This window comes from Dreissena polymorpha, chromosome 1, assembly GCF_020536995.1.
Source record: "Dreissena polymorpha isolate Duluth1 chromosome 1, UMN_Dpol_1.0, whole genome shotgun sequence".
NCBI lineage: Eukaryota > Metazoa > Mollusca > Bivalvia > Myida > Dreissenidae > Dreissena > Dreissena polymorpha.
Genome location: NC_068355.1, coordinates 78,228,865 through 78,251,828, shown reverse-complemented (window position 1 = coordinate 78,251,828; position 22,964 = coordinate 78,228,865). Strand labels below are relative to the sequence as shown.

Genomic DNA, 22,964 nt, shown 5'->3' with positions numbered 1-22,964 from the left:
GTGGATATTTGCTAATAAGAGACTTCCTTTAAACAAAAAATACCATAAAAGCAGAAAGTGTCTTGTCTGATATGGCTTAGCTGACTGCGCAGGCATATCGGGCACTACACTTTACACACAAGAATTAAGCCCAGTTTTCCCAGAAGAAGCTCATTATGTATTTAACCCTTTGCATGCTGGGAAATTTGTCGTCTGCTAAAATGTTGTCTGCTTAATTTCTAAAATTAGCATTTTCCTCGATTTTTTCAAAGAATATTATCAGGATAGCAAACAGTTTGGATCCTGATGAGACGCCACGTTCTGTGGCATCTCATCTGGATCCAAACTGTTTGCGAGGGCTTCAAAATTCGGTTCCTGCACTGAAAGGGTTAATATAACATAACTTTAACATATCAGTGAGGATAAATTAACTGTAGATAATTGAGTTCTCACATCATACATGTTTTGAGAAGGTTCATTTAAGAAATGCTTAAAACTATCAAATTAAACAATCAGTGATATATTACTATCTGCATCAGTTATAGGATACTGGTAAAAAAATGTTTAGGTAATTTAATGAATGCTTCAATCATTCATATTATTTCATTGAAATTTAATAATAAACACAAAGTGGAAAATAAACTATAAGCCAGATTTTATATTGAATTATTAACAGATTGGGTCGTTTTTTCATTTAACCCAAAAACAATTTTTTTATGTAAGCACATTGATATATAAGCCTGCACAACCAATTTGTTATCAATCAAAAGATGTCATCACTGCATGATACAGCAAGCATACCTTGTCCGCCAGGGTAGAGAGTCCTGAAAGCTTTGCCCAGATCCTCGGCCTGGTACCTTCCAGCTGGAGTAAGCTCCCCTCCCCATTTCAGGATCAATACTAGGGAGGGCTCTTTAGGGAACTCGTCTTTGAAAACAGGCAGATGGCTCTACTTTTTGTCAGAATGGCGATTTTGCAATATTTTCTTTTACAAGGTAATATGCAGCTCCAACAAGTATAAATTCAGCAAAGGCTCTAATAAAAATTACTTTTGCTTAAAATGGTTTTTTTCATTATTAGTTCAATATTCAAAAGGATCTTTAACAAATTTAAAAACCAACTATTTAAGTTAAATTACGGCAATAAACATCTTTAAATATCCTGCTTGGAGAAATATGTGTCTAGCAAATTGTATTTAAGATATACCATTACTGCTAAACAATGAGTACCAGATATGCAGAAGCAGGCGCGCAATATGGTGCTGTAAGCAAGCATCTACCATTAGTAGTATTCTTTCAAAACAAAAACCTAAACAAATTAATAACTTAAAATTGATATGAAAAAAAAATCTTCTTATATTAATTTATTGCTCGTCTAACATTTCAAAGTTATCAAAAGATTTAACTTTTTAATATCTGTCTAGAAAAACATAACATACATATATTGAACAATAAAAAATAAATGCCTAAGTTGAATAAAATTGTTCAAAATACTAGTTATTCTGCAATTATGCTTATTAAATCGCAAATAAGGGTAAGATATGTTCACATCAAGATAATATTAACCAGAACATGTTATACATGTATGTCATACTAGATCATACCCGTAGACAGGGGGGGGGGGGTGCTTTTTTTATCAGTCACTGAGCATGGTCAATGAAAGTAAAATTTTATATAACAATGCTCTATAACTTCAGTCTCTAAATACAGATAAAAAGTCACCAGAATGCAGGATTTTAAGTTTCATTTTCAGAATTTTCTAGGGGGAGGATCTCCAAACCCCCGTTTGCAGTATGGGGACAGTCTCTCCCGCACCAACCCCCTTCGCCACTTCAATGATCAATAACAATCGTTGATGGGAAAATTCGCGCCCCCGTTTTCAAAACCCTGGCTACGGGTTTGTAGATTAAAGCTAGGTGGGTTAATAGCAACAAACCAGAACACAGTTAGAAAATGAACAAGCTAGTGGAACAGAAAGGGCTGTAAAGCTTGCTCTAAAATGTCTGTTACATTGCATTATAGCCATTCCTTTAGGTTGAATGCCAGATTTGTTTGTCAGTGTGTTATAATGTATTGAAATATACTGACATTGTAATATTGCAATATTTAGTAATAAACCATAATATTTGATAACTAAACAATAGAAGTTGGAAGACAGCACACTCGAAAGTTCTTTGGTTTGATAGCTGAATGAACTTTTTCTCTCTGTCACCTTGCATAATGACACAAGGACATATTTGAATTTAAATACATGTAGTAGTTAATATGGTACATGTAAATATAACTCTGAACACTTATAAATTCAAACAAGAGATGTGACCATACAAAACAAATAGTCAATAATTTAACAATTAATTTCTTTTCATTAAGTTAAGTATGAATGCAGGTCTGCTTTAAAGCTCATCCAAACTAAATATATTGAGAAAAACATTTTTCCATTTTAAGCATCAATGATTTGGACCCAACTGACCCCATATGCAATCCCATACTAGGTCTGCATGTAAGAAACCTACAAACAGAATAACAGTACACTACCACAAGAACAGTGACCTTCATCCCAATGGCCCAAAATGCAGATGTTGCTGTTTAACTTCACTTAATGACAAAAAGGGAGGATAATTCTGCAAAATTGCAGTTCTAAGTTATGGAACTTGTGAAGTTTCATGACTGAAGAAATTGAATACCTGTAGAAGCAACAGTGATATGGGTATGTTGCAAATTTACCTTAACTCTATAAGTGCTGGAACCGAATTTTGAAGGCCTTTGCAAACAGTTTGGATCCAGATGAGACACCACAGAACGTGGTGTCTCATCAGGATCCAAACTGTTTGCTATTCTGATAGTATTCTTTGAAAAAAATCAAAGAAAATGCTAATTTTAGAAATTCAGCAGACAACATTTTTGCAGACGACAAATTTCCCAGCATGCAAAGGGTTAACTAGAGCATTAAGCTGACCCCAATTCAGAAACCTATACTGACATTTGGGTGAGTTTAATAAATTGGAATATTCCGTGGATAATCCAGCTAAAAACAAGACTCTGCCAACAATATATACCTATGCCTCCAGTGGAACCTGATCAATATTGATTCATTAACCCATTTCAATTAGTTCAAAAGTAGGTAAATGTCATGGTCAAAATGAGGTACAGTGATGTGTGTATGGTGATAGTCCTCAAAGACCGAGGTACAGTGATGTGTGTATGGTGATAGTCCTCAACGACCGAGGTACAGTGATGTGTGTATGGTGATAGTCCTCAACGAGGTACAGTGATGTGTGTATGGTGATAGTCCTCAACGAGGTACAGTGATGTGTGTATGGTGATAGTCCTCAAAGACCGAGGTACAGTGATGTGTGTATGGTGATAGTCCTCAACGAGGTACAGTGATGTGTGTATGGTGATAGTCCTCAACGAGGTACAGTGATGTGTGTATGGTGATAGTCCTCAAAGACCGAGGTACAGTGATGTGTGTATGGTGATAGTCCTCAACGAGGTACAGTGATGTGTGTATGGTGATAGTCCTCAACGAGGTACAGTGATGTGTGTATGGTGATAGTCTTCAAAGACCGAGGTACAGTGATGTGTGTATGGTGATAGTCCTCAACGACCGAGGTACAGTGATGTGTGTATGGTGATAGTTCTCAACGAGGTACAGTGATGTGTGTATGGTGATAGTCCTCAACGAGGTACAGTGATGTGTGTATGGTGATAGTCCTCAACGAGGTACAGTGATGTGTGTATGGTGATAGTCCTCAAACACATCATCTATGCAAGTAGAAACCATTTTAGGATAAATTATTGATTTAAAATCAAATTTTTGGTTCAGCTCGATTGACATTCAGTCAGACATTAGATACTGGGGTAAATACAAATATTAACGCATTCAAAGACTAATGTAAAATAATTTGTTTCTTTTTTTTTACAACATGAACAGTTCAGATATTAATGCACACTGATTTGCCATGAACTCTAGTGTATATTTTAGTGACAGTTAGTAGAGATGATCTCAACAAAATGAATAAAATGTAATGGAAAATGATGTGTGGTACATTCAAAGTCTTACATATCATCCAAGCACCTCCACTCTTTCCTATGACTGTGCTGATTACATGGGTAGAGGAAACAGGGCAAAACCAGGCGCTAAGTACTGCAAATAACATCTATTTTAAAGAGAGACACTTACAGCCCTTAGATATAGATGGATACAAACCATCGCTGGAATGTGGGGGTCGCCCGAATGGCTGGTATTTCAACTGGATTTTTCTGTTTATGCCAGAGAACTCATACCTAGTAAGCAAAAATTGGGTTCAAATTCGACTGAAATTTTATTTGTTAAAATTACAAGAAAAAACAACAACACATCAGAGTGCATGTGTGTGTTGCTTACGCATAAAAAAAAGCTGAAAGTCTTGTGTGGTATCACCTCGCCATGGCCTGAAAACTGAACTAACTGGGTGAGGGGTTAGTTCTAAGAACTAGCTATCAACTATGAGGGCTGAAAATAAAGCCAATACAAGAACGAGGCTATTGCTATATCAAGGATTGAGCTTGAAACTACTGTATCTGACATGTAAGAGTTAAGCAAATGCAACAGTTTCAAGCTAAACCATCGATATAAAGCTTCAGGTCAAAAGAAAAAAGCATTATGTACCAAAAAGGAACAATGATTATAACAGGACTTCTGCAGTGTTAGTGATTAAGTAAAAAGAACAAATACATCTTGGGTTTCAGCCGTAATCATTCTGTAGAGATAATGGAAAGATGTGATGACAATTCATGTGACCTATTAACCTAATGTTTAGGTTGTACACGTATTTTTCATACAAATGAATACAAAAACAACTATGAGAAATGAAAATGTGATTTTGAGATGACAATGTGATTTTTCCAACACACAACTTTCAACAGAATTCATTCCAGTCAATCTGTAATTTCTACCCCACTATAAGCATCCAGCAATAGTTTCATGCATTAGTAGCCTACGGATTTTATACAAATAGGAAACAACAGTAATCATGTAACTCTGTGTTTCACAACTGGCAGATAAAAGAGCATGTATTTGATAAGGAAAGTTACCAATTTTGCATGTGTGTTTAATAAATTGTAATGAATTTTTTATCCTTTATAAACTAGTTATAGCAAACAAATATGGTTTGCTTTATAAATAATTAAAAACCAGGGCAAAGCTTTATTTTGTCATATACATATTTTACACAAAAAAGAAACAAGAGGGCCAAGATGGCCCTCGTTCGCTCACCTGAGAGGAGTCGGTTCATTCAATCTTTACCAAATGTCAAACTTTACCTAGATATTGTCCAGACAAACATCCTGATCAAGTTTCATCATTATTTCATCTGCGAGTCATGATCAATGTACCTATGAAGTTTCATGATTCTAGGCGTAGGCATTCTAGAGTTATCATCCGAAAACCATTTTTCTAAGTTGAGTCACCGTGACCTTGACAGCCATTGTGTGAATACGTTTTTTGGCACTGTGACCTTGACCTTTGACCTAGTGACCTGATAATCAATAGGGGTCATCTGCGAGTCATGATCAATATACCTATGAAGTTTCATGAGCCTAGGCATAAGCCTTCTTGAGTTATCATCCAGAAACCATTTTACTATTTCAGGTCACCGTGACCTTGACCTTTGACCTAGTGACCTGAAAATGATAGGGGTCATCTGCGAGTCATGATCATTGAACCTATAAAGTTTCATGATCCTAGGCATAAGCGTTCTTGAGTTATCATCCAGAAACCATTTTACTATTTCAGGTCACCGTGACCTTGACCTTTTACCTAGTGACCTGAAAATCAATAGGGGTCATCTTCGAGTCATGATCAATATACCTATGAAGTTTTATGATCCTAGGCATATGTTCTTGAGTTATCATCTGGAAACCATTGTACTATTTCAGCTCACCGTGACCTTGACCTTTGACCTAGTGACCTGAAAATCAATAGGGGTCATCTTCGAGTCATGATCAATGTACCTATAAAGTTTCATGATCCTAGGCATAAGCGTTCTTGAGTTATCATCCGGAAACCATTTTACTATTTGGGTCATCGTGACCTTGACCTTTGACCTAGTGACCTGAAAATCGATAGAGGTTATCTGCGAGTCATGATCAATGTATCTATGAAGTTTCATGATCCTAGGTATAAGCGTTCTTGAGTTATCATCAGAAAACCATTTTACTGCTTTGGGTAACCATGACCTTGACCTTTGACCTGAAAATCAATAGGGGTCATATGCGAGTCATGATCAATGTATCTATGAAGTTTCATGATCCTAGGCATAAGTGTTCTTGAGTTATCATCCGGAAACCATTTTACTATTTCGGGATATAGTGACCTTGACCTAATGACCTGAAAATCAATAGGGGTCATCTGCGAGTCATGATCAATGTACCTATGAAGTTTCATGATCCTTGGCATAAGCGCTCTTGAGTTATCATCCGGAAACCATCTGGGGGACAGACGGACAGACATGAGCAAAACAATATACTCCCTCTTCTTCAAAGGGGGGGGGGGCATAATGAGAAAACTGCCCCCCTCCCAGCAGCCATGTCATTCAACTGACCGGAACCATTTTTGAACTCAAACTCATGTATCAAGAAAAAAAATGTTGTGAGCAAATTTCATGAAAATTGGGCCAAAAATGTGACTTCTGTGTTCACATGTTTTCACTATATACATATAGGGAAAAATGCCCCGCCCACTGGCGGCCATGTTTTTTCACCGATCCCGACCATTTTCAAACTCGTCTGAGATATCAATAAAACCAATATTTTGACCAACTTTTATGATGATTGGGCAAAAATTGTGACTTCTAGAGTGTTTACAAGGTTTCTCTATAGCCAAATAGGGAAAACTGCCACTATATACATATAGAGAAAAATGCCCCGCCCACTGGCGGCCATGTTTTTTCACCGATCCCAACCATTTTCAAACTCGTCCGAGATATCAATAAAACCAATGTTTTGACCAACTTTCATGATGATTGGGCAAAAATTGTGACTTCTAGAGTGTTTACAAGGTTTTTTTGTAGCCAAATAGGGATAACTGCCACTATATACATATAGAGAAAAATGCCCCGCCAACTGGCGGCCATGCTTTGTCACCGATCTTGACCATTTTCGAACTCGTCCGAGACATCAATTAAACAAATGTTTTGACCAACTTTCATGATGATTGGGCAAAAATTGTGACTTCTTTACAAGGTTTCTCTATAGCAAAATAAGGAAAACTGCCCCGCCCACTGGCAGCCATGTTTTTCAACGGATTGGAACCACTTTTGAACTCAACTAAGATATCATTAAGACAAACATTTTGACAAAGTTACATGAAGATTGGGCATGAAATGTGACTTCTACAGTGTTTACAAGGTTTTTCTTTTCTTTTTTACCTAGTGACCTAGTTTTTGACCGGCACAACCCAGTTTCGAACTCGGCCAAGATTTCATTGGGACAAAGCTTCTGACCAAGTTTCATGAAGGTGGGACAAAAAATGTGGCCTCTAGAGTGTTTACAAGCAAATGTTTACGGACGGACGGACATACGACGGACAAAGACCGGTCACAAAAGCTCACCTGAGCAATCAGGTGAGCTAAAAATTCTCATACTAGGCCTACTTTGTTTTTTGCTGTAATTACTCTTCCAACAACAGTTTTGACACAGTGGTGGCATGAACATCACAAAATAAGAAGAAATAAATGTTTTGGGACACTAGGACAACAGACAACACTAGGCAATCCACACATTTCTATACAAACAAAACAACATTCAAGTTGGGATTTCAATAAAACGCAGCACATGCCTAGCAACGATGAAATGATAAGGTAATGGGGAATAGAATGAAGCTTGAATTCCATTTAAATCACATTTGTGAAATACATCTGTAAACACTGATCCATGACTTAGGCTGTGTGTTTATACACAGATGCTTTGCAGGCAAAAAATTGATATTCAATTCTTAATTGAACTCAAATGAAAATTCGTGTGAACTCTGTGATAATTGTCTGAAGGAGAATAATGTGGTTGTTTTTACAATTTCATTTGATCCAACATGTGTAATATGACTTTACAAAATATTTCCATAACTGCAAGAACATTTTAGACCACCCAATAATTGATTCCTCTTAATACATGACATTATCTTTAGAGTCCATGCCATTAAAACTGCTTTATATAAAATTAAAACTATACTTTTTTTTTGTTTTTTTCATACCAATCAAAACATCAAATAGACCAAATTTTTAATGACATTATTACAAATGAAGAAATTAGAGGGGCAAGATGGCCCTCGTTCGCTCACCTGAGAGGAGTCGGTTCATTCAATATTTACCAAATGTCAAATTTGACCTAGATATTGTCCAAACAAACATCCGGGTCAACTTTCATCATTATTTCATCTGTGAGTCATGATCAATGTACCTATTCTTGAGTTATCATCCGGAAACCATTTTTCTAAGTTGAGTCATGGTGACCTTGACAGCCATTGTGTGAATACGTTTTTTGGCACTGTGACCTTGACCTCTGACCTAGTGACCTGATAATCAATAGGGGTCATCTGCCAGTCATGATCAATATACCTATGAAGTTTCATGATCCTAGGCATAAGCGTTCTTGAGTTATCATCCAGAAACCATTTTACTATTTCAGGTCACCATGACCTTGACCTTTGACCTAGTGACCTGAAAATCAATAAGGGTCATCTGCAAGTCATGATCATTGTACCTATGCAGTTTCATGATCCTAGGCATAAGCCTTCTTGAGTTATCATCTGAAAACCATTTTACTATTTCAGGTCACCGTGACCTTGACCTTTGACCTAGTGACCTGAAAATCAATAGGGGTCATCTTCGAGTCATGATCAATATACGTATGAAGTTTCATGATCCTAGGCATAAGCGTTCTTGAGTTATCATCTGGAAACCATTTTACTATTTCGGGTCACCGTGACCTTGACCTTTGACCTAGTGACCTGAAAATCAATAGGGGTCATCTACGAGTCAATATCAATGTACCTATGAAGTTTCATGATCCTAGGCCTAAGCGTTCTTGAGTTATCATCCAGAAACCATTTTACTATTTCGGTTCATCCTTACCTTGACCTTTGACCTAGTGACCTGAAGATCGATATGGGTCATCTACGTGTTATGATCAATGTACCTATGAAGTTTCATGATCCTAGGCCTAAGCGTTCTTTAGTTATCACCCGGAAACCCTTTTACTATTTCTGGTCATCGTGACCTTGACCTTTTACCTAGTGACCTGAAAATCAAAAGGGGTTATCTGCGAGTCATGATCAATGTATCTATGAAGTTTCATGATCCTAGGCATAAGCGTTCTTGAGTTATCATCCGGAAACCATTTTACTATTTCGGGTCATCGTGACCTTGACCTTTGACCTAGTGACCTGAAAATCAATAGGGGTCATCTGCGAGTCATGATCAATGTACCTAGCATGAAGTTTCATGATCCTTGGCATAAGCGCTCTTGAGTTATCATCTGGAAACCATCTTGTGGACGGACGGACCGACATGAGCAAAACAATATACCCCCTCTTCTTGGAAACAGGGGAGGGGGGAGGGCATAATGAGAAAACTGCCCCCCTCCCATCAGCCATGTTATTCAACTGACCGGAACCATCTTTGAACTCAACTCTCATATCAAGGAAACAAATGTTCTGAGCAAATTTCATGAAAATTGGGCCAAAAATGTGACTTCTACTGTGTTCACATGTTTTCACTATATACATATAGAGAAAAATGCCCCGCCCACTGGTGGCCATGTTTTTTCATCGATCCCTACCATTTTCAAAATTGTCCGAGATATCAACAAAAACCAATGTTTTGACCAACTTTCATGATGATTGGGCAAAAATTGTGACTTCCAGAGTGTTTACAAGGTTTCTCTATTGCCAAATACAGAAAAATGCCACTATATACATATAGAGAAAAATGCCCCACCCACTGGCAGCCATGTTTTTTCACTGATCTCGACCATTTTCGAACTCGTTTGAGACATCAATTGAACCAATGTTTTGACCAACTTTCATGATGATTGGGCAAAAATTGTGACTCCTAGAATGTTTACAAGGTTTCTCTATAGCCAAATAAGGAAAACTGCCCCGCCCACTGGCGGCCATGTTTTTCATCGGATTGGAACCACTTTATAACTCAACCAAGATATTATTAAGACAAACATTTTGACTAAGTTACAAGAAGATTGGGCATGAAATGTGACTTCTACAGTGTTTACAAGGTGTTGTTTTTTTTTACCCAGTGACCTAGTTTTTGACCCGGCACAACCCAGTTTCGAACTCGGCCGAGATTTCATTTGGACAAAGCTTCTGACCAAGTTTCATGAAGATGGGACAAGAAATGTGGCCTCTAGAGTGTTTACCAGCAAATGTTAACGGACGGACAGACAGACATACGACGGACAAAGACCGGTCACAAAAGCTCACCTGAGCAATCAGGTGAGCTAAAAATGACATTGCTTAAAACACACCTCCATTTATGTATAATAGTCATTGGTTTTCTTATAGTTAAAACTGCTGGATATTGATGCAATACATCCGTATAGATGCCCAATATATGTGATTCTAGGATACAAACATGTTGTCTTTACTGGTTACAATATTATTACAATAATATATCATTCAATATCTCTGACAAATGATATTTTAACCACTTAATTATGAAAGTCAAAAGGTAAGCAAACATATTTCATTATGAGGAGATGAATACATGATATAATAGACCATGCAAGCCACATGGTCAAAGATGCTGATTGGTCAGTTTGACAACTTAAATACACTACACAGATGGCTCAAAAAAGTTGATATACACTGTAACTCCAATATAGTGCGGTCCGTTATAACGCTGTGTCCAATATAACGCGGGGGGTCCTTGGATCCGTTTTTTTTCTCCAACCTTCCATACTGATTCAAATCCATGTTATGCAACAATGTATTTTCATAAATTCAAAGAAGTCGGCAATCACAGCTTGATTGCTTTATCCGTCCATTTAACTGATTTTAATCGATTAGAGGTTAAACGACACTCGACAGCTAATTGGTGTTAATCTGTTGTGTAATGTCAATAAAGGTGTGAAAACTCGCGAGTCGGTGTTTATTACATGTATTCCCTATCAGAGCGGTTCGGTGCGCTAATTTCAATAAGGCAAGTGCAAGCGGAATAATTATCAAATTAAAGTTATTTTAAACGATTACCTGTTTATGTATTGTATTTATCGTGTATTGTATTTTATTGTATAAACTATGGCTGCGTGTGTTATCGTTTATTATATGCTACACATGCTTGATAAATAAAAATATCTTTGTGTGTGTTTAATGTTTCAGTACGTATACGAAAAATAAATTTAAAAATCCTGACAATTTATTTACATGCTAGCGCAGTGTAATAGTTAACAGAGATGCACTTAAATTTTCGCCCGTTATCAGAAAGTCCACGGAAAGCACGTTTTTTACATGCTGCGTATGACGCAATAAAACATTTATTTGTACATGTATCGTATTGCATTCAATCTAAATTTAAATTCGCTCGTCCAATGAAAGCTGTGTCCCATAATGCACTGTACTAATTTTTTTGAAAAATGGCGTAGGCATATGAATTTGTTGACGAAGTTCGTAAACATATTTCTTGTCATAAACGTTAAACATTATTTTTTCGTAAGTGATGTAATTATATTGGATTATGGGATAAATGTGCACATTAGAAAAGCGGTATGAATACTGTTATCGTTCGATTCGGTTTATATGCATGTATTTGCGGATGACAACACAGCATGACGATGCACAGGACCTGTATTATAGGCTATACTTTACCTGTTTTTATAGCCCCTTAAATAAATAAGCTCAAAACTTATAACGCTGTCCGTTTATAACGCTGTTGCGTGGCTTGGACCCCGTCATCCGCGTTATATTGGAGTTACAGTGTACATGAGCAGTCATGGATATTTTTATGTAAAATGACTGATCTTATTACGGTAATGTTTTAATTTACAACAACATTTGATCATTTACAGTTTTATCATGTGAGTAATATATTTTCTTCTTATATGTATGTACAAAGAAAATTTGTAATTTATAAAGTTTGCAAAATTCAATTAATTACTTAAACTTCAATAAAACAAGAGCGGCTACAGTCCAACCCCTACTTCCTGTCACCCCTTAACGCCGGTCGCCCCTTGTAGGCGGCCGGTCTGTGCCGTGACCGTTGATAAACACTATATAATGCACCCCTCTTTAGCGGTAACCCCGTTTCTCCAGCCAGCAGCCAGCAATTTTGAATCCCAAATGTTAAATTCCCCCCCATATGAGTGATCACGCGCGAGTAAGTCACTTATGTACACTGGCAAAATTACACCGACGCAACGGCAAAAAAATCCATACATATTCCTGTCTGCGGTTTAGGCTCTGCAGTACTGAAGCGTGGTGCGTGATAAACATTTTGACGGCCAGTTTGCAAATTGCAATTAATTAGCAGCAGATTATCGGGTTAAAAGCAATATGCGACCGTTTGATCTTTTTGTTTCCGCACATGCGAATATAATCTATAAGTACTGGAAAAAAAATCTTGATTTATAATTGATTATTTGTAGCTGTTGAATCATACTATTTCAAGCACACATTTATGACAATTATCAGCTAATTAAAAGTTAAAAAGAACAACGCAACTTTTAACCGATATCAACTGCTCTACATGTTCTCTGTGCTACAAAGTTTTTATCCAAAAAAATCAATACACGCAGGCATGGGTATGACGTGACATTGTACATTGGTGCATAATTTTCGCGCGCTTTTGTTGGGACAAAGGAAATACATGAGGACTTATTAGATGCTAGAATTTGTAAATGTCTCGTAAACATAAATCAATCCGGAGTGTGTTTCGGATTACAAATTATGATTCTCATTTGGGAATTTAACAAAACATTTATATTTGTTTTATATTTACAATGATTTCAATATTAATTTTGATAAAACCATTTACGCCTCGAAATAAATGTTTTTATAATATCATGCATAAAAAGCACGATTTCCAGTAGGATTACACCTGGTTGCTATTATCAGTCTCTTAAGTTACTTGACACGATTTTATCGTGGAGGAGATCACTGTCGGAACCAATTTGTGCGGTAGGTATTACAAAGACATAAAACTGCAATAAACCAATTAAATTATCGATTGATTGATAGTGACACAGGAGTTATTCACGCATAACTGATTCACAACTGTTCCCATCTTAAGTGCAATGGGGCCATATAACGCGCATTCTGTAAACAACGAATCATGAGAATGATTCTTTTTTATTGACTTGATTCTGATGAGGATGATATTGATGATGATGATTAGAAAGATGAATAGAATATTTTTTTGAATGGAAATGTTGTTTTATAGCTGACTTTAGAAAGGAAGAAATAAAATTATTTTAAGTCTATACATTGTTTAGTACATGTACACATATTTACCATTTTGTTTATACAAAAATTGAACAGTTGGCCATGCACTCATCAACTCTAGACTCCCTATGACCCAACCCCCTCTTAAAAGGCCACCCCCCTTAAGCAGCCAGTTTGGCCGTTTCCCTTGACTGGCTGCTTAAGAGGGGTTGGACTGTATTTAGACATTTAACATTTTATTTCATAAAAAGTCTATCTAATGCCAAATCAGTGTAGTGATTCAAATTTTGTGCACTGATTGCAAACCAGGAAACAATAACAAATTAAATCATTAAAAAAGCAAGATGAGTTTTGCCACCATATACCGCCCCAGGGCTCAAATGAAATAAAAAGAATCAAATGAGGAACTATACGTAAGAAATCAAGGATATGAAGCAAGAAGACTGAGTGTTGTAATTTTCAGTAACATATGCCCATTTTTGGAATTGTTTATCACATTTCCACTTCTATAGCTATTGAAAGAAGAGCTCCCTAGTCGGAGACAGATGCCCCCCAAACAGGGCCTTGACACAGGATTATCTCCTGTTCAAGGTAAATGCACTTGAAAAGTTTTTGAACCATAACTCAATCCTTTGATGACATATCGAACGGAAACTAATTTAACACTTTATTTCACAGAGACCTTGACCTTTGAACTAGTGACCCAAATTTCAATAGGGGTCATGAACTATCCAAGGCCAATACACATGTGAAGTATCAAGCCAATCGGTCAATTTGTTGATAAATTATTGGTCAGAAACGATTTACACACTTTTGGTGACAGTGACCTTGTTACCCTAATTTTAATAGGGGTCATCTACTGTCCAAGTCCAATGCACATGTATCAAGCCAATCGATGAATCAGTTTACCAGTTATTGATCAGAAACGATTTCACACTTAGTGACAGTGACCTTAACCTTTGACCTAGTGACCCACATTTCAATAGAGTTCATCTACTGTCCAACGTCAATGCATATGGGAAGTATCAAGCCAATCATGAGTCCCTCCGTTTACACATTATTGATCGGAAACAATTTTCACTCTTAGTGTGACAGTGCCCTTGACCTATGACCAACTGACCCAATTTCAATAAGGGTCAAATACTGGCAAAGGCCAATGCAATTGGGATGTATCAAGGCAATTGGTCAATATGTTAACAAGTTATTGATAAGAAACTATCTGGTCTACCGACAGACAGACATCTAGCAAAACAATATACCCTCTCTTCTTCGAAGAGTGGGATTAATAAATTAAAGTATACTTAAAGGATAAATAAATTAATAACTTCATTTGTTCATGCAGTTGCAATAAATAAAGGCATTGATATTTTTCAGTGAGCAAACATAATTTATTTACCAAGGAAAAATGCTTAAATATTGCCACCTTAAGGAGAACTCAAATGCTAACATTTTGCATTGCAAATAATGTGTTTTTACTCAAAGATGGTGATATTTTATACACTCCTTCCACAAATAGAATAGAAAGTACCTTCAATGAAATTGGTTACAATAAGTTCACAATGACCCCAATTTTCAATGATTCAGCCCTGACTGTGTACACACTATGCAGGTGAGAAAGCGCGAGATAGAGAACAACTAAGGAAACCCATGTCTAGATTATGTAGACGGAAGGGCCGACCATACTTAACGCTCTAGGTTTGCACACCTTCTTCACTTGAAGACTTTTTGGGAGACCCATTGGGCTGGTATTTTAACTGCACTTTACGATTTATTCCAGAAAAATGGCCATACCTAAATCAACACAAATCAAGCATGTAAGTTTTGCATTCAAAAACATTGATCATAAGACAAAATGAATGAAGCGTTATCATTGAAGAGATCTATCAGCTCCTTAGCTGTAAAAAAGCAAGTGTAAGATGGAAAAATACAATGTAGATAAAGATATACACATTTTATAAAGTATCGGTAACTAATGCATGATGAAAGAGCAAAATAAAGAACTATTAAACAAAGCTATATCGTATTCAAATACCTTATATTTTATTTAAATTCATAAACTTTTATTTAAATACCTTTTATTAGTCAATCAACTGGAAAGCATCATTTTTTACTAAGGCAATAATTCATTAACCAAGGTGCAATAAAAGATTTCAACCTTACTGACAGGAATTAATGATAAATTGAAAACCATATTTAGTATTTTCTAGAATTTAAACAAGATGTGTCTGTGAAACACAATGTCCCCCTATATGATGTTTGACCTTGTAGGATGACCTTGACCTTGTGGAGGATGACCTTGACCTTTCACCACTCAAAATGTGCAGCTCCATGAGATACACATGCATACCAAATATCAAGTTGCTATCTTCAATATTGCAAAAGTATTCATAAAATAAGCGATTTTGGCCACATATATTTGACCTCTGACCTTGAAGGATGACCTTGACCTTGACCTTTCACCACTCAAAATGTGCAGCTCCATGAGATGCACATGCATGCCAAATATCAAGTTGCTATCTTCAATATTGCAAAAGAATTTATAAAACAAGAGCACCGCCTTGCGGGTGCAGACCGCTCATCTATTTTCTTTTTAAAGGTGAAGGGACTCTCATTGTCAATCACAAAGGAGGGAGGGGTGGGATGAAGAGGGGTGCATTGTGTGGGGGTGTGGACATTTATTACATTATCTTCCAAAAATGCGAAAAAAAGGAAACAAAAAATCGGTGGGGGGGGGGGTGGGGGTGGGGGTGGGGGGGGGGGGGGGATTCTTGGGTGCAATGGTTGGACGGTATTTCAAACATAAAATAATAAAAATAAATATTTGTGTTTTTTAACCGTTTCAAAAAAAAAATTGGGGGGGGGGGTTGAGGTGGGGGGGGGGGTATAGTATGAGGGTGTGGTGGTAATTTGTGAGATGATCTTAAAGAAAAAAAAAAAAAAAATAGGGGGGGGGGGGAAGGGGGGGGGGGGCACGGGTGATGGTTTGGGTGGAGTCTATTGTGGTATGTCAGGTAAGAGTAGTTTTGTCAAAGTATCAATCAAATCTAATCATAAATAAAGAAGTTATGGCAATTTTAGGAAAATTTAATAATTTGACCTTGAGAGTCAAGGTCATTCAAAGGTCAAGGTAAAATTCAACTTGCCAGGTACAGTAACCTCATGTCATAGCATGAAAGTATTTGAAGTTTGAAAGCAATAGCCTTGATACTTAAGAAGTAAAGTGGATCGAAACACAAAATTTAACCATATATTCAAAGTAACTAAGTCAAAAAAGGGCCATAATTCCGTAAAAATGACATCCAGAGTTATGCAACTTGTCCTTTTACTGTTCCCTTATGATAGTTTGCGAGTGTTCCAAGTATGAAAGCAATATCTATGATACTTTAGGGTTAAAGTGGAACAAAACACAAAACTTAAGCAAACTTTCAATTTTCTAAGTATAAAGGGCCCATAATTCTGTCCAAATGCCAGTCAGAGTTACATAACTTTGCCTGCACAGTCCCCTTACGATAGTTAATAAGTGTTGCAAGTATGAAAGCAATAGCTTTGATACTGTAGGAATAAAGTGGACCTAACACAAAACATAACCAAATTTTTGATTTTCTAAGTATAAAAAGGGCACATAATTCTGTCAAAATGCACGCCAGAGTTATCTAACTTTGCCTGCCCAATCCCCTCATGATAGTTAGTAAGTGTACCAAGTTTGAATGCAATAGCATTGATACTTTCTGAAAAAAGTGGACCTAAACGCAAAACTAACCAAAATTTTCAATTTTCCAAGTATAAAAAGGGCACATAATTCAGTCAAAATGCATGCCAGAGTTATCTCACTTTGCCTGCCCAGTCCCCTCATGATAGTAAGTAAATGTACCAAGTTTGAATGCAATAGCATTGATACTTTCTGAGAAAAGTGGACCTAAACGCAAAACTTAACCGGACGCCAACGCCGACGCCAAGGTGATGACAATAGCTCATAATTTATTTTCAAAAAATAGATAAGCTAATAAGCGATTTGGGCCACATATATTTGACCTCTGACCTTGAAGGATGACCTTGACCTTTCACCACTCAAAATGTGCAGCTCCATGAGATACACATGCATGCCAAATATCAAGTTGCTATCTTCATTATTGCAAAAGTATTCATAAAATGAGCGATTTTGGCCACATATATTTGACCTCTGACCTTGAAGGATGACCTTGACCTTTCACCACTCAAAATGTGCAGCTTCATGAGATACACATGCATGCCAAATATGAAGTTGCTATCTTCAATATAGCAAAAGTTATTGCAAAATGTTAAAGTTGGCGCAAACAGACAGACTAACAGACAGGGCAAAAACAATATGTCCCCCACTACTATAGTAAGGGACATAAAAAGTATATTTTTAAGAGCCTGAATATTTTCGAGTTCCCAAAAATATTGGCAAATTTCCTTTGGGTTTTCTATTAAAGACAAAAACGTAGGGACACAAAAATGATTTATGTGTTCAGGGATGGAAATTAGTGGTTTCCCGTGAGCCTGTGGCAAGTAGATTTTGGCCTGGGCAACTCAATTTCAAATGTTGGTAGTCCGGCCGGGCAACTTGTTGTTTTTAAAGCTTTAATACAATAAAAATTGAATAACAAATGACCACCATGGATCAATACTAGTTAAATAACATTCATTATTTAGCAATAGGAAATGATTTAATTCAGGCTCATAATAATACCTCATCATGCATTGAACATGTGTAATGTCAGCAATTTTATTTAATTATCTATTATTTTATTAAAAGAATGTATAATATACACATGTACATATTTCTGGGCTCGTTATTTTTTATATGGGCAACCAAAATACTAAAGATGGTTGCGCGTGTGGGCAACCAATAGTAAAGTTAGTTAGTAAACCCTAATCTCTGGTGTTTGCTTCAAAAAGTCCAGCTAAAAGTGACTTTTTAAATATTTATTCCAAAATGTACAGCGTGAGTTTGTACAAGGAAAACAAGAGCATTGTCACAGATGTGACAAATACCCCCACATGCCGCATTGACACATAATATTTTGCATGTTGTCTTAACAAAAAACAGCGGACACCATGCTCAATTTTTAAAACGCACTAAGTGACCCCTTGACCTAGTTTTTGACCCAGAAAGGCCCATGTTCTAACTTGGCCTTAAGGTAATCTCCATAAAACTTCTGACCAAGTTTGGTGAAGATCGGATGTGAACTACTTGAATTAGAGAGCGGACACCATGCTGAATGTTAAAAAACGCACTAAGTGACCCAGTGACCTAAATTTAGTTTCCGAATGGCCCAGGTTCAAGCTTGTCCTAGAGATCATTTAGATAAAACTTGTGACCAAGTTTGGTGAGGATTGGATGAAAACTACTTGAATTAGAGAGCGGACAACATGGTGAGGTTTAAATGCACTAATATACCCCGTGACCTCGTTTTTGACCCGGCATGACCCATATTCAAACTTGACTTAGACATCATCTAGATACAACTTCTGACCAAGTTTGGTGAAGATCGGATGAAAACTACTTGAAATAGAGAGCAGACAACAGGCTGAATGTTTAAAACGCACTAAGTGACCCCGTGACCTAGTTTTTGACCCAACAAGGCCCATGTTCGAACTTGGCCTAGACATCATGCAGATACAACTTCTGACCAAGTTTGGTGAAGATGGGATGAAAACTACTTGAAATAGAGAGCGGACACTTAATACGGACCGACAGACAGACAAGCTCACTCCTATATACCCCCCTAAACTTCGTTTGTGGGGGTATAATTATTTCTTACAAACAATTCAAGCAGTAGTTAAAACATAAATACTTAAATAAATAAACCTTCATTTTTAGTACAAGTTTCGACACTAAAAATTACAAATACTTAAAAGGTTCATTTTCAGTATTTGTTTCAGCCTGTTTTGAGTAAAAGTTTCAGCCTAAAATATTATTTTCTTAAATTTTGGGCATTTGCGCATCGAAACTTAAGTATTTTAGTATAAGGTTCATCATTGAAAAATAAGAAAACCTACATTTCGAGAACAAGTTTGAGCTGCCGTAGTTTTGCCTTCTTCTCCTGCACTTCGGGATTGTTGTCCCCTGGGTTCTCACACAGAAGGTCTCGAGCAATGTCCAGTACTTCCTGTAACTGCTTCGGCTTCTTCAGTTTCAAGTGTCCCTTTTTGTATCCGCCATACTTTTCAAACAGCTCAAAAAACCTGGATAACAAAGGTCACCACAGGTCACATGATCATGATTGAATTGACACTATTTTCAATTTCTTTTTTTTCCGATGGTGTTGTGCAGACCATGTGTGTAGTACGTAAACAAAATGTAATTATTTAATAGAATTCCTTTTTTCATGAAAACTTATTTATTAATGAAAGGATGTTTATATGTGTGTTGAACATACAATAAATCTATCAAATATAATTGTCTTAAATAGATCTGTTTGTATGTATTCATGAAATAATGATGATGCAATCAATTGGCTCATCCTTTCTTTTCATTTTTTCATTAAAGGAAAAAACAACAGTTTGGAGCTAGACATGTCAGTTACTAAGCAATACCTCAACGACTCTTACTTTTTATTTTTCACCTCCATTTTCATTTTCTGTTTTGGTGTCCGGTCTCCGTGCCTTATGACAGCAATCACACACCTCAGTTCCATCCTGTTAATGGTAGACATGTAACAGCATGTACTGTAGAATTCATGGAGATAACTATCACTGGGGTACAAATCTTTGTTAGTACAATGAATGTGCTACCAGCCCAACAGCCCATAGGCCATGGGTGTTCCCATATTAAGTTGTGTCATAAGACAGGCTTATAAGAATACCAGACAATATTACAGATAATTTTCACAGTTTTGCTTGAAATGACATCCTTACTTTAACCTTATGGAATTATGATTCCCATGGATTGTCCATTTACAAGCTTTTTAAAATGTTACAAATGGTATCTTTTAATCATGAATATAATATTGTTCACTAATTACATGCAATTCTTAACCTAATTTTAACATGTTTTATCCTACAAACAAGAGGGCGAAAGGCCATGGGTTTTTAACCCGAGATATTAAGAGAATAAGCTTGTTTGATTCACCTTTGTGATGTTAAAAACCATTTTAGAACTACCCGGTAGGCCAATTATCAGACGAACAAAATATTCAGAGCAAATTGCATGATGATTGGGAAATATAATTTTGAGTTAATATGATCCAATGACCTAGTTTTTCTTACACTTTACTCAAATGTTCGGTTTTTAACTTTTTATGAAGATTGGGCAAAAAATGCAACCCCTATGAATAATTAGAAGGAAATTCTGCGAATAGACCATGCAAAATGAATGATGGAAAAAGTTCACCATGTGCATGTTGTTGTGTTCAGCTACGCTAAAATACAAATTAAAGTCTATAACGCTCAAAATCAACGAAAATTTTCTTAAGTATTTTGTAAAATAAAGTTAACACCTTAACAATCAGTGTTCCTTATAGCAATAGCCAAAATTTCAACGCTAGATGTGGTATGATTACATAGATTTTTGTAGATACAAAATGCTCGTTTTTATTTATTTGTGGCCACAATTAATTCCCACAAATATATCTATTCATACGACACAAGAACACTATTTTAGTGTTCATGTGTCGTATGAATAGATATGCAAAACAATAATAAAAACGAGCATTTTGTATCTACAATCATCTATTTTACCAGACCACATCTGGCGTTGAAATTTCGGCAATTGCCATAAGGAACACTGATTTTTATCTGGTTAAGTTTATTTTACGAACAATTGTACGAAATGTTCATTGATTTTGAGAAGTAATGTTACTTTAATATTCGCTATCATTTCATTTACAGATGCAAAAATATTCATTTAAATAATTAGCTCTACATTTATTCATATTATCAACTTAAGTAGGTCAAATTATTTTGAATGAGAATCTGACCTAAAATGGATGTAATTTAATTCAAAGAAGACATATAACAAATACTTTTAACAAAGGCTTGTAATAAACCATTTGTCAGCTTATCTCTCTTACATTGAGCCTGATGTGGTTGGCACAACAGGGATGTCTTCTGGTGCTGCCCCTAACACAAGGGCCACATTCTGTATATGTAGCTGTGGGGCAAGCGCTCGTACTATCATCGTCCTGTAACACATAGTCATGTATTTGGGCTGTGTTCTGAGAAAAAGGGGTTTAATGCATGTTCATAAAGTGTCGTCACAGATAAGCACAGGCTGATCAGGAAGGACACTTTACCCTAAACTTGGTTTTTCTAAAAAGAGACTTTCTTGAAACAAAATATCATAAAAGCACATGCATTAACCCTTTGCATGCTGGGAAATTTGTCATCTGCAAAAATGTTGTCTGCTGAATTTCTAAAATAAGCATTTTCTTTGATTTTTTTCAAAGAATACTGTCAGAAAAGCAAATAGTTTGGATCCTGATGAGACGCCACGTTCTATGGTGTCTCATCTGGATCCAAACTGTTTGCAAAGGCCTTCAAAATTCGGTTCCAGCACTGAAGGAGTTAAACCCCTTTTGCACAGAGCACAGCCCATTTATATCCCTCAAATTGATTATTAATGTTTTAGTAAAATTTTGATTCACAACATATAGTTCTACAAAACAGAGAAGTGACAACATGCGGATGATTAATTTTTGAAAGGTCAAGCTGATAAATAACTGGCTGAATACATTTCCAGTACCGCTTTTTAAAAAATTTCATCAAACTGAAGCACCTTGTGTTTTAGTTGTTGTTTTTTCAAATATCAGTAAATATTTGATAATTTAAATTTGAATGAGAGATGTTTGTTAAACATGTTAGCCTTTGACTGGCAATAAACTTATGACACATATGACCTTGACCTCAGGGATCATATTTTTTTCGGTTGTGTCAGTCCTAGACCAATTGGGGTCATGAAAGACCGATTGAAAATCCCAAACAGTCGGTCTGATTCTGTTTGCTATTAAAATTCCCATGTCATGAAATCGATTACACATTGTACATGCTAACACACCCTAATGACATTCTTATCTCAATTAGGTGTGATAAACCATTCCCTGCAGTCTCTAAACCGGTCAGGACCGGTTTATTGCACGTCAGACCAAGAATAAAAAACTTGTGAACAGCGGATTAAAGACGCATCCGAAAAGACGCGTCTGAATGCACGCGCTGTAACTAAACAAAACATGCCGATACATTTTCCACCAGCGTAATAATCCGGTAATATAATTATGAATGAAAGTCGCGGATCTGATCGACAGAACAGCCGAAAGTTATTTTTATGGGCGGAACTTCACATAAAATAGTACACAATAAAAATAATATACATTAAATAAATCTTTAGTAAAACCGTGTTCAAATCGAAATAATTCGTGTACTTTATACTTTGTTGTTGAATAACTCACGACCGGAAAAAAAGATGCGTGGTATCAAATGCTTTGCTCTCGTGATTAAATCCCTACGCATCTAAACTATCCGCCGTGGGTTATTTGACAACAAATTATTTATTAAATAGTTAGTTGTTGTTGTTAGTAGCCAACCTAGGCACAGAC

At 36.4% G+C, this 22,964-nt stretch overlaps 1 protein-coding gene and 1 long non-coding RNA gene across 18 annotated transcripts in view; both read right to left on the bottom strand.

The window, feature by feature from the left end:
• LOC127836381 (inositol hexakisphosphate and diphosphoinositol-pentakisphosphate kinase 2-like) overlaps positions 1 to 22,964 on the bottom strand; it is a 139,226-nt gene that overhangs the window by 42,806 nt on the left and 73,456 nt on the right. For 14 of the 17 annotated variants that reach the window (XR_008028743.1, XM_052363089.1, XM_052363080.1 and 11 more), the window contains 5 exons: positions 21,444 to 21,554; positions 19,984 to 20,070; positions 19,432 to 19,617; positions 4,162 to 4,265; positions 781 to 906 (listed from right to left, as the gene is read on the bottom strand). Coding sequence is in view for 16 of the 17 variants with exons in the window: in XM_052363089.1 (XP_052219049.1) it covers positions 781 to 906; positions 4,162 to 4,265; positions 19,432 to 19,617; positions 19,984 to 20,070; positions 21,444 to 21,554 (614 nt within the window). In the remaining variant the exon portion in view is untranslated. Of the gene's footprint in view, positions 1 to 780; positions 907 to 4,161; positions 4,266 to 15,112; positions 15,199 to 19,431; positions 19,618 to 19,983; positions 20,071 to 21,443; positions 21,555 to 22,964 lie in introns of all 17 variants that reach the window. The other 3 variants (XM_052363014.1, XM_052363041.1, XM_052363027.1) reach the window with 2 other exon arrangements.
• On the bottom strand, positions 4,302 to 15,094 carry LOC127836858 (uncharacterized). Its single transcript, XR_008028955.1, has 2 exons — positions 5,915 to 15,094; positions 4,302 to 5,771 (listed from the first exon to the last, which is right to left on the bottom strand). It is a non-coding gene; the product is annotated as an uncharacterized LOC127836858 (long non-coding RNA).